At 33.7% G+C, this 13,033-nt stretch overlaps 1 protein-coding gene across 1 annotated transcript in view; it reads right to left on the bottom strand.

Annotated features, from left to right (window-relative positions):
* Positions 1-13,033, bottom strand: part of DYNC2H1 (dynein cytoplasmic 2 heavy chain 1) — a 376,702-nt gene that overhangs the window by 130,526 nt on the left and 233,143 nt on the right. Inside the window, exons 78-79 of the mRNA XM_079929106.1 lie at positions 11,322-11,432; positions 4,836-4,991 (exon numbers count right to left, since the gene is read on the bottom strand). Of these exons, the coding sequence (XP_079785232.1) occupies positions 4,836-4,991; positions 11,322-11,432 (267 nt within the window). The remainder of the gene's footprint in view (positions 1-4,835; positions 4,992-11,321; positions 11,433-13,033) is intronic.

The raw sequence follows: 13,033 nt of genomic DNA, 5'->3' as shown, positions 1-13,033 counted from the left end.
CAATAATGAGTGGAAGGCTTAAAGAGACATCTCTCCAAAGAAGATAAACAGATTGCCAACAGACACATGAAAGGATTCACAACATCACTAATCACTGGAGTAATGTAAGTCAAAACTACAATAAGTTATCACCTCACACCAGTGAGAATGGCCATCATTAAAAAATCTACACACCATAGATGCTGGAGAGCATGTGGAGGAAAGGGAACTCTCCTGCACTGTTGGAGGGAATGTAAATTGATACAGCCACTATGTAGAACAGTATGGAGGTTCCTTAAAATACTAAAAATAGAACTATCATATGAGCTAGCAATCCCACTACTGGGCATATACCCTGAGAAAACCATAATTCAAAAAGTGTCATGTAGCAAAATGTTCATTGCAGCGCTATTTACAATAGCCAGGACATGGAAGCAACCTAAGTGTCCATCAACAGATGAATGGATAAAGAAGACGTGGCACATATACACAATGGAACATTACTCAGCCAGAAAAAGGAATGAAACTGAGTTATTTGTAATGAGGTGGATGGACCTAGAGACTGTCATACAGAGTGAAGTAAGTCAGAAAGAGAAAAACAAATACCGTATGCTAACACATATATATGGAATCTAAAAAAAAAAAAAGAAAGAAAGAAAATGGTAAGAAGAACCTAGGGGCAAGATGGGAATAAAGATGCTGACCTACTAGAGAAAGGACTTGAGGATATGGGGAGGGGGAAGGGTAACCTGGGACAAAGTGAGAGAGTGGCATGGACATATATACACTACCAAAGGTAAAATAGATAGCTAGTGGGAAGCAGCCGCATAGCACAGGGAGATCAGCTTGGTGCTTTGTGACCACCTAGAGGGGTGGGATAGGGAGGGTGGGAGGGAGGGAGACGCAAGAGGGAAGAGATATGGGGATATATGTGTATGTATAATTGATTCACTTTGTTATAAAGCAGAAACTGACACACCATTGTAAAGCAATTATACCCTAATAAACACGTTTAAAAAAAAAAAGAGAAAAAAAAAAGAAGATATGGCACATATATACAATGAAATATTACTCAGCCATAGAAAGAAATGAAATTGAGCTATTTGTAGTGAGGTGGATGGACTTAGAGTCTGTCATGCAGAGTGAAGTAAGTCAGAAAGAGAAAAACAAATATGTATGCTAACACATATATATGGAATCAAAAAAAAGAAAAAAGGTTCTAAGAACCTAGGGGTAGGACAGGAAAAAAGACACAGACGTAGAGAATGGACTTGAGGACAAGGGGAGGGGGAAGAGTAAGCTGGGACGAAGTGAGAAAGTAGCATTGACATACATACACTACCAAATGTAAAATAGATAGCTAGTGGGAAGCAGCTGCATAGCACAGGGAGATCAGCTCGGTGCCTTGTGACCACCTAGAGGGGTGGGATAGGGAGGTCGGGAGGGAGGCTCAAGAGGGAGGGGATATGGGGATATATGTATACATACAGCTGATTCACTTTGTTATACAGCAGAAACTAACACAACATTGTAAAGCAATTATACTCCAATAAAGATGTTAAGAGAAAAAAATGTGTAAGGGATACGTACCCATCGGCAGTTAACAAAGTTCTCATAACATTTTAAATAAACTTTCTACCAACTCAAAACAAAGTCTTATTAATAAAATTTCTTATATAACTCTATTAGATCGTATTTGTGAAGAAAAATGCTCATTTCAACATTTTAAAAATACCTTAAAAATTAATCAGTATTCATAAAACTCTCAAGACTGTTGCTATCAATATTACTTAATATAGCAACTTCCAACTAAAATACTAATTCTGAAATAAGAACTATACTCTGCAAAGCACAGTTACTGATATACTGCTAGATGATTAATGATTTTTTAAAAATATGGTACAAAAATTTGAATGGTAAGTTTTGTTATTCATATCACAATTCCTGACAGAAATTATGTTGTAAATTGTGGAGAGATTCTCAGTAGCCAATCAAATCCTATTTATCTGACATGGAAATCCAGGCACTGTGTAAAGTGCTCTTATGAATGAGATTAAGCCTGTTATAAAGGTACTCACAAACTAGTAAGAATAACACAATATCAAAGAATAACAAATATAAAACAAAACTGACATTACATCAAATGCAGTATTAGAGGTACAATATACATGTGTAAAATAGGGAAGTTAACACAGCACTGCAATGAAAAACAGCAAAGGAATAATCTTTTACTAACACAGGGAATGAAAACTAAGTTGAATTAACAGTGGATCTTTACTTCTCAAAGTTGGCCGTTAAAAAAAAAAAAGCAAAACCAAATAAGGAAAAGAAGTAAAATAGAGTTTGTGGAGTTCATATCCCTATGACATGACATCTAGCAATTAATGGCATTCAATATTTTGTCTGCTTTTACCTCTAAATTTATGATTTTTATCAGAGCAGAATGTTTTTTTAAATGACATTTTCAAATATTTTTGTTTGTGTGAAAATGAACTGCTATATCCTCTTTGTAGAGCATTTTGGTAATATTCATGAACTTTTAAAAATACACATATCTTTTGAAGCAAACATTCTACATTTAGGAATTGGCCACCATGAACAAGTGTTAAATGAGGCAATCATAGGGATATCCATTGCAATATTTTTTGTAATAGCAAAGATTAGAGAAAATATTTATGCCCATCTAACAATACAAACTGCCTAAAAATATTTATACGGATATCATGAATACAAATCATATTTTAAAATTAGGTGTTAAATAGGTATTAATATTTAAAAATCTCTAAAATGTATTGGTTAATAAAGCAAAGTACAGAACTGTATGTATAATGTGCTGCCATTTGAATTAAAAAGAACATATGTGTGCATATAAATGCATAAAATATATTTGTGTATTTATATAATATCTCTGAAGGACATCCAAGAAATGGTGAACAGTAGATGCCCTGGAAATACAAACTGAGTGGCAGGGGATAAGGAGGGAGGAGACTAAATCTTAATTTGCAAGCTTTTTCATAGCTTTTTAATTTATAATATGTGCATGTGTCACAATAAAAAATGAAAACTGGGCTTCCCTGGTGGCGCAGTGGTTGAGAGTCCGCCTGCCGATGCAGGGGACACGGGTTCGTGCCCCAGTCCGGGAAGATCCCACATGCCGTGGAGCGGCTGGGTCCATGAGCCATGGCCGCTGAGCCTGCGTGTCTGGAGCCTGTGCTCCGCAACGGGAGAGTCCACAACAGTGAGAGGCCCACGTACCACACACACACACAAAAAAAACAAACAAAAAACCCCCAAAAAACCAAAAAAAAACTAATTTTGTTTTTAAAATGTAAGTTTTGTTTTCTCATAAAAATGCATCACTATGACTATTCTTCATGTATGCATCAGGATTAACTGATACATTACCTAAGGATGAATGTCAGAGAAATTAGGGGCAAAGGCTTTAGAAGATGGTGAGCCTGCCCATTTCCAAGCTCAAGTTAATTACCATCGAGATTAACTGTCCTACTTTTGTAAAATAAAAATAATAAGCGTACCCTTTAATAAGTATAGTGTGTAAAATATATGAAACAAACATTGCTATTATTATTTACTATTTCATTGGTTTGACAAATATTTATTGATAGGCTATACCAGGCACTGTGTTAAGCACTTCTAAACATACACTATTTCATTTAATCCTCACAACAAAGGTAAATATGATCATTATTCACATTTTACAGTCAAGGGGATAAAGTAATTTACCTAAGGTCATACAGCAAGGAAATTCTAGAGTCAGGACTGAAACTCCAGAACCTATGCTCTTATTTTGATATGCAACTGAAATATAGAGAAAGGCTAAAAGGTGGGCAGATGGGGAGGGCAGTTTGAGGAAAGATTATCCCAAAAGAAGTAGACAAAGTTTAAAAAAAGAGGATAGTTTCCCATCCATTTAAAGATGGAAGAATGCTGAAATTTTTGCTAAGATAGGCATTTGGCAAGAAGATCAGAGCATGGTACCGGCTAGGACTGCCATGGCCATGAAAAACTGTGCTCTATTGGTGGTTTAAAAATAAAATCTAGAGCCTACGGTGAGAAAGCTTGATGGATTAAAAGACCATAAAGAAGTCCCATGTGACTGAGGTGTAGAGAACAGATAGAAAAAAAGGGGCCTGGGAAGAGGTTGAAAAGATAGGCAAATATTTCCTTCTGGATCATGGTAAGAAATGTGCATATTTTTTCCCAAGTACAGTGGAATTCCATTTGATGGGTGTTAAGCAGAGGAGTGAAAAAATCAAAATTACATATTAGAAAAATAATTCTGGCTGCTAAATGGAAAAAGCAGGTAGAAGAGTTGGAAAAGTAATTCAGGTGAGAGGTGATGAGGCTTGAAAAGAATAGTGAGGAGAAATGTACAGATTTGAATTACATTTTAGAAGTAGAATCAACAGGATTTAAACACAAGTTGAGTAGGGAAGAAAACCATACCAAGAACAACTCCTATGCTTCTAACTTAGGGAAGTAAACAGATATCAATGCCTATTATTGAGCAGAATATACTAAAGGAAAAACAGGTATGGGAACTCGGTTTTTGAACATTTTTGAACTGGTGAGATATTAACCATAAAAATGATACCTAACAATGATGAATTATGATGGCTCACACATTGTTCTAAACACTTTAATTCAAAAACATGTGAACTAGATAACTATATACAGTCCAGAAGATTAACAGAGAAGATGGAATCAGAGATATAAATTTATAAATCATGAATCAAATTAAGAAGTAATCCTAGCTATTTATACTAAACTGTAAAAATATTCTAATATGAAAAAATGTACACCTTAGACTATATCCAAGACATGTTCTTACTTACCTGTGGAATGTAATTTCTTCTTTCTTGGCATGCAGCATGAAACCAAGCAAAACTGAAGAGAGCATGAGCTCGATGTATATTATCTTTTTTGCTAATTTGCTCAGAAGTCCAAGATTCGTAAGTACGCATTAAATTTTTCTTCAAACCTGGAGGTGACTAGAGAAAAAACAAACATATTGTTTAAAACATTACAAATAAAATAAATCAGTATTTAACATATTGAGAACATATTTTAAGGCAAAAACTTTTCACCATTACCAAGTTTGACTTAAACTATTTTATTTTATGTTACTTCAAAATGTACTAAAGAAGGTGTGGCACATATATACAATGGAATATTACTCAGCCATAAAAAGAAACGAAATTGAGTTATTTGTAGTGAGGTGGATGGGCCTAGAGTCTGTCATACAGAGTGAAGTAAGTCAGAAAAAGAAAAACAAATACCATATGCTAACACATATATATGGAATCTAAAAACAAACAAACAAACGAAAAGATTCTGAAGAACCTATGGGCAGGACAGGAATTAAGATGCAGACATAGAGAATGGACTTGAGGACACGGGGAGGGGGAAGGGTAAGCTGGGACAAAGTGAGAAAGTGGCATAGACTTATATATACTACCAAATGTAAAACAGATAGCTAGTGGGAAGCAGCCTCATAGCACAGAGAGATCAGCTCAGTGCTTTGTGACCACCTAGAGGGGTAGGATAGGGACGGTGGGAGGGAGACTCAAGAGGGAGGAGATACGGGGATATATGTATAGGTACAGCTGATTCACTTTGCTATAAAGCAGAAACTAACACACCACTGTAAAGCAATTATACTTCAATAAAGATGTTAAAAAAAACCGTACAAATATAAAACTAGCTTTAAACTCCTTATACCTAATAGCTCATCTCAATTATAAATCCAAAATAGGGCGCAGTGGTTGGGAGTCCACCTGCCGGTGCAGGGGACACGGGTTCGTGCCCCGGACCGGGAGGATCCCACATGCCGCGGAGCAGCTGGGCCCGTGGGCCATGGCCGCTGAGCCTGTGTGTCCAGAGCCTGTGCTCCATAACGGGAGAGGCCACAACAGTGAGAGGCCCGCGTACCCCCCCCCCCCCAAAAAAAACCTACACAACCAACAATATTCAAAATAACCAAATAAGTTTTACATGATCATTGAGGTGTTTTACTGAAACAAAACCATCATTTACAGTACGAATTATGATACTGATTATTATCAGGCAGGTGTTTTTGACTTCAATACGCCAGTTCTTTCTCTCCAGTACTATCTGAATTTCCATAAGGACTTCAAATTACTATTTACATGTAATGTCAACTAATCTTCCTTGAACATCAGTCCACTTTACTTAAGGTGGGTATTACCTGACATTGCTAGGCTTATAACACAAATTCAAACCCAGGAACCGAAATTGTACATTGGACTAGTACTAGTCAGAAAACACTTATCCACATGTCCAAAATCTGTTTATATTATCTTTTTTAATTATCAAAATGGAAGAAAAAAATTTTTGAATTCTTGGAAAAAGACCAAAATAAATCCATTTCAAAAGTTACCTTGTTTTATAGATAGCTAGTGGGAAGCAGCCGCATAGCACAGGGAGATCAGCTCAGTGCTTTGTGACCAACTGGAGGGGTGGGATAGGGAGGGTGGGAGGGAGGGAGATGCAAGAGGGAAGAGATATGGGAACATATGTATATGCATAACTGATTCACTTTGTTATAAAGCAGAAACCAACACACCATTGTAAAGCAATTATACTCCAATAAAGATTTTTTTTAAAAAAAACTTACTTTGTTTTAAAAGTATTTTTTTCCCTTCAAACTTGTTTCTAACATTAATGAAAAATTCAGAACAGTACTTTAAGAATGCCTGCCACAAAAAAATAATAATTTCCTTTGCAAACCTTTTCATTCTGTTTTCTCTTAAATAAAAACTTTTGTTTTATTAAAAGAAAAAGGGCCTAAGTATTTTTTTTACTAAGTGCATTTCCAAATGTACACTTTTAAATGAAAATGTTTTGTTTATGAAACAGTTACCAAAATTTTTCATAGAACAGACAAAATTTTCTGAGCACTAAGGAAACTGAACAACCACTTAGGGTTTTTTGTTTTTTGTTTTTTGTTTTAAGACCCTATACTAAAGGTTATGCAAAATGAATAAATCATGTACAATTACAGAGAAAATCATTTACAAATAAAGATTATTAGAAAATGACAAAACAGAAACACTAGTATGTCAAGTTATGAGATAAGGTAAAATATATATTCAACTGAAAATTCAGACTTAAAATAATTTCAATATTAATTCAAGTTAATTAAATCAATTAAGCATTCAGCATAAGAAATCAGGAAGAATGAAATCCAGTACAAATTAAGGAAAACATAAGGAAGAAAAAATAATGAAAAGAGCAGGAAATTCAGTGAATAGAAAAGAATTAATAAGAAAAAGTAAATCACAAAGTATGACATTGGTTATTTGTGGCAAATTTTTTTCTATTTTTTAATTTTATTTTTAAAATTTTTATTGGAGTATAGTTGATTTACAATGTTGTGTTAGTTTCTGCTGTACAGCAAAGTGGATCAGTTATACATATACATATATACACCCTTTTTTAGATTATTTTCCCATATATATGGGAAAAGAAGAGTTCCCTGTGCTATACAGTAGGTCTTCATTTGTTATCTATTTTATAATTCTATTTCTGCTTTGTAGATAAGTTCATTTGTACCTTTTCTTTAGATTCCACATATAAGTGATAACATATGATATTTGCCTTTCTCTGAAAATTACAGGACAGTATCAGTGATGAACATAGACATAAAACTCATCAACAAAATAATAACAAACCAAATCCAACAATACATTAAAAGGATATTACACCATGATCAAGTGGGATTCATCCCAGGATGCAAGGATTTTCAATATTCATGAATCAATCAATATGATACACCACATCAACAAACTGAAGAATAAAAACCATATAATCATCTCAAGAGATGCAGAAAAAGCTTTTGACAGAATTCAACACCAAATTATGATAAAAACTCTCCAGAAAGTGGGCATAGAGGGAACCTACCTCAACATAATAAAAGCCATATATGACAAACCCACAGCAAACATCATTCTCAATGGTGAAAAACTGAAAACATTTCCTCTAAGATCAGGAACAGGACAAAGATGTCTACTCTTACCACTATTATTCAACATAGTTTTGGAAGTCCTAGCCATGGCAATCAGAGAAGAAAAAGGAATAAAAGGATTCCAAATTGAAAAAGAAGTAAAACTGTCACTGTTTGCAGATGACATGATACTACAGTATACACAGAAAACACTAAAGTTGCTACCAGAAACTACTAGAGCTCATCAATGAATTTGGTAAAGTTGTGTGATACAAAATTAATACACAGAAAATCTCTTGCATTCCTATACACTAACAATGAAAGATCAGAAAGAGAAATTAAGGAAACATCCCATTTACCATCACATCCAAAATAAAATACCTAGAAATAAACCTACCTAAGGAGGGAAAAGACCTGTACTCAGAAAACTATAAGATACTGATGAAAGAAATCAAAGATGACACAAACAGATGGAGAGATATACCATATTCTTGGATTGGAGAAATCAATACTGTGAAAATGACTATACTATCCAAAGCAATCTACAGATTCAATGTAATATATTTTTAAAAACAACTCCAGCAACTCATCAAAAAGAGAAGAAACAAACAATAAAATGAAGATTCCACAATTTTTAAATACAATAAAACGTGTGTGTACATATGTGTACATATATATAGTAATAATTTTGAACATAATGAACTACACTATTTCCTGGAATAGTTAAAATCATTTACATTGATTTAAGAAATAGAAAAAAAATTCACCAGTAACTTAAATGAAACTGAAAATTTCCATAAAAATATAATCAAATTACTTCCTAAAAAAGGATACTGGAAGACGCTACACATTAAGTTAAAATTTTCAAGGAACAGTTCCCCTGATATATATTAACTCTTCATTTATTGAAATATTACTGTATTCTTCCTAAATGCCACATATTATATAATAAGTAAAAAAAAAGCAAGAAAAAACATAGCCCTTGCCTTCAGGGCTTGTACAATCCAGTTCTGCAATATAGTTTAGTAAAAGAGTATACTGAGAGAGTGGCTGGAGAAGTTCTCTCTTACTAGACATTATAATTGACATTTATTCAATTAATATATTTCCAAATATTAAATCATTTTTGCATTCCTTGGATTAATCCTTAGCTTTTTTTCTTCCCTACATGAGACTTAATGCCTTCAGATGGAAAATGGAAGTACTGATCTAAAATAAGAGGTAGTTATAAACACCAATAAGATATTTTTCATCAGACAAGAGATTATATAAGAGATTATATTCTACAAGTTGAGAGAAAATGCAAGCAGAATGTTTTAAACCAGTGTTTTAAAAGTTTTAATTCAGTTTCTTATTATTATTTCAGTTATGACTTGGACGAGTTCCACAATATCATTACAAACACATAGAGTTTTGGATGCGTCAGGTTTGGGGAGGATCTGCCAAGCATTACACGTTAGAAGGATGGACTGATGGATAGATGTATGGATGAATGGATGGGTGAAGGGAACGAATGAACAAAAGAAGAAAACAAAGACTGAAAATCTAACTTAGCTATGTCAAAAAACAAATGATATGAAAACTGGATATCCATGTGCAAGAGTGAAGTTGGACCCTTACTTTACACCTAATACAAAAATTAACTCAAAATGCATTAAAGACCTAAACCTAAGACCTGAAACTAAAAATTCCTAGAAGAAAACAGGGGAAAAGGTTCATGACTTTGGATTTGGCAATGATTTTTTTGGATATGCCACTAAAAGCACAAGCAACAAAAGCAAAAACAGACAAATGAGACTACATCAAACTAAAAACATCTACGCAGCAAAGGAAACAATCAACACAGTTAAAAGGAACCCCTAATGGAATGAGAGAAAATATTTGTAAGCCGTATATCTGATAAAGGGTCAATATGAAGAATACATAAGAAATTAGTACAACTCAACAACAAAAAATCCAATTAAAAATGGGCAAAAGACTTGAATAGACATTTCTCCAGAGAAGACATACAAATAGCCAACAAGCATATACAAAGATGTTCAACATCACTAAATATAGAGAAATACAAATGAAAACCACAGTGAGATATCACCTCACACTGTTAGGACAGCCACTATTAAAAAAAATACAGGAGACAATAACAAGTGTTGGTAAGGATCAGAGAAATTGTGTGCTATTGGTGGGAATGTTAAATGGTATACCACAGTGGAACAGTATGGAAGTTCCTCAAAAAATTAAAAATAGAATTACCATATGATCCAGCAATCCCACTCTGGGTATATATCCAAAAAAACTGAAAATACGATCTTGAAGAGATATTTGCCCACCCATGTTCATTGCAACATTATTCATAATAGCCAAGAGGTAGAAAATCTAAATGTCCATGGGCTGATGAATGGATGAAGAAAATGTAGTACACACATATTAATGGGATATTATTCAGCCTTAAGAAAGAAGGAAATGCTGTCATATGCTACAACATGGATGAACCTTGAGGACATCATGCCAAATAAAATAAGCCAGTCACCAAAAGACAAATACTGCATGATTCCACTTATATGAGGGATATAAAGTAGTCAACTCACAGAAACAGAAAGTACAATGGTGGTTGCAAAGGGTGGAGGGAAAGAGAAATAGGGAGTTGCTCTTCAGTGGATACAGTCTCAGTTTTCTGAGATGAAAAAATTTTAGAGATCTGTTATACGACAAGGTACATATGGTTAACACTACTGTACTGTACATTTATAAATGGTTAAGATAGTAAATTTTACATTATGTCTTTTACTACAATAAAAAACAAAAAATTAATGATATTAAATAATATTTAAAAGAAAAATATAAATGTATTTTTACAAATATATTATTTATGTATATACTTCATCTAAATATACAAGTTTTTGAGTGCTTTTTGTCTACAGAGCTTTAGAAGGCATGCTAAATTATTGCACTTACATAATTAGTGATTCAAGTTTTTATTTTTTTCATAAATTTTATTTATTCATTTATTTATTTATGGCTGTGTTGGGTCTTTGTTGCTGCGCGTGGGCTTTCTCTAGTTGCGGTGAGTGGGGGCTACTCTTTGTTGCGGTGTGCAGGTTTCTCATTGCAGTGGCTTCTCTTGTTGCAGAGCATGGGCTCTAGGCACGTGGGCTTCAGTAGTTGTGGCACGCGAACTCTGGTTGTGGCTCGCGGGCTCTAGAGCGCAGGCTCAGTAGTTGTGGTGCACAGGCCTAGTTGCTCTGTGGCATGTGGGATCTTCCCAGACCGGGGCTCGAACCCACGTGCCCTGCATTGGCGGATTCTTAACCACTGTGCCACCGGGGAAGCCCACGTTTCAAGTTTTAAATCTTCTTACCTCATATGTTATCTTCAAACTTGACTGTAATAAAACTGGAGTAAAGTTGGGATGAACTTCTGCAGTGAGCCAAAGACGAAAGTTATCTTTAGGTTGAAGAATATTCAATTCCTTATTTATAAAAACAACAAGAATAAAAATCTACTTAAACATACAAATTTCCATTTTATAAATATATTATTAATAAGTACTTATCTTATTAAAATCTTTCCATGATATTCTGATATATTTCTTAATGTTCTGATTATATTTCCTCTAAATTTTCATCTTCTCTATTCCTAGCTTAGTGAAATAGCTAAGAACTTGGATCTAGAACTGGGCCAACTGGGTTGAAATCCAAATTCTGCCACTTATTTGCTGTGTGATCTTGGATTCTTTGACTTAAACTCTCTAAGCAAGGATAATAACCTACCCTCATAGGATTGTATAAAACACAGTGCCCAACACACAGTAAATACAAAATAAGTGTTAGCTATAGTCGTGATGCCTAAACTACGAGCCATCTTCAGGCCTTCAGGTTCTCACTTCTTCAAATCACACTTCCACAGAGTTATATTATAATATCAGTTCCTTTACAGTACAATTTTTAGTGTGTCTTATAGCCTATAATATCCAAAATTCACCATTCAAATTCACCTGCCTGTGCTGTACGCTTTAGTCACTTATTCGAATTTTTATCTCTTGTCTCTTTATTCATCATATTCTTTCTGCCTGTTATTCTCTTGTAACCTGACAAATTCTTACTCATCTGTCAAAATATAATTCAAGTATCATGTTCTGGGAGAATATCTTCTCCGACTCTTCACTACCACAATCCCAAGCAGATTAATCACTGATGGTATTTTGTAAATTCCTTTCTGCAGTATTCATTGTACGACTGTATAGTTATTAATGTGGTCTGTCTCTTCTAAACCAAGGTCCTCGAGAGCAAGTACAAATTTTATACGTAACCAGCACCTAGGACTATTCCTGGCTTTTTTCTGTACTCAGCAAGCACTTGTAAAATGAATGACTAAATGAATGAATGAATGACAAAAGAAATGTTGATAGCTCTAAAAGAGAGTGAAGTCTAAAAATTATCTTAATAAATACATCTAATACTAAAATTCATTATTATCAAGTGAAATGTAAAGATGGCAAAAAATGGCAAGAGAATTGCCATGAAAACATTTTGCGTCCTTAAAATTGTAAATTATAAAATGTTTCTATACCTAATAATAATTTTTAAATGTAAAATTGGAATAAAATTTTGCTTTGGGTTAGCATATTTTAAAAAAAGATTAAAAAAGCAATACATTTGTGATACAGTTGTATTTAAAATAAACATAAATTTATATCCAAACAATTCATCCAAACTTCCCAAAAGAAAAGCAAAACATTTAAAAATCTTTTAAAAGTTTTATAATATAATCTACCCTATATATTCTTCAAAAAGTCCTAATTAAGATTTGATTCCAAAATAATAACTGTAATTATATTTTACATAGATTAATAGCTATCAACCTATTGTTTGGAACAGAAAGCAGGATTCAAGTATTCACAAGTCTTCCTTATGTTTCAAAACATATGTAATTCATCTGACATAAATTTTATATTTTATACATTTGTGATTTTTACAGAAAACTGTAGTAATAATGGAATTACTTGAATATTCCTATATATCTCAGTTCCAAAATCTACATCTTCTTTTTTTTTTTTTTTTTTTTTGCGGT

The sequence above is a fragment of the Stenella coeruleoalba genome (genome assembly GCF_951394435.1).
Source record: "Stenella coeruleoalba genome assembly, chromosome: 8".
In the NCBI taxonomy this organism is placed as follows: Eukaryota; Metazoa; Chordata; class Mammalia; order Artiodactyla; family Delphinidae; genus Stenella; species Stenella coeruleoalba.
The sequence above is the reverse complement of the archived record's forward strand: the minus strand, read 5'-3'. Positions and strand labels throughout refer to the sequence as shown.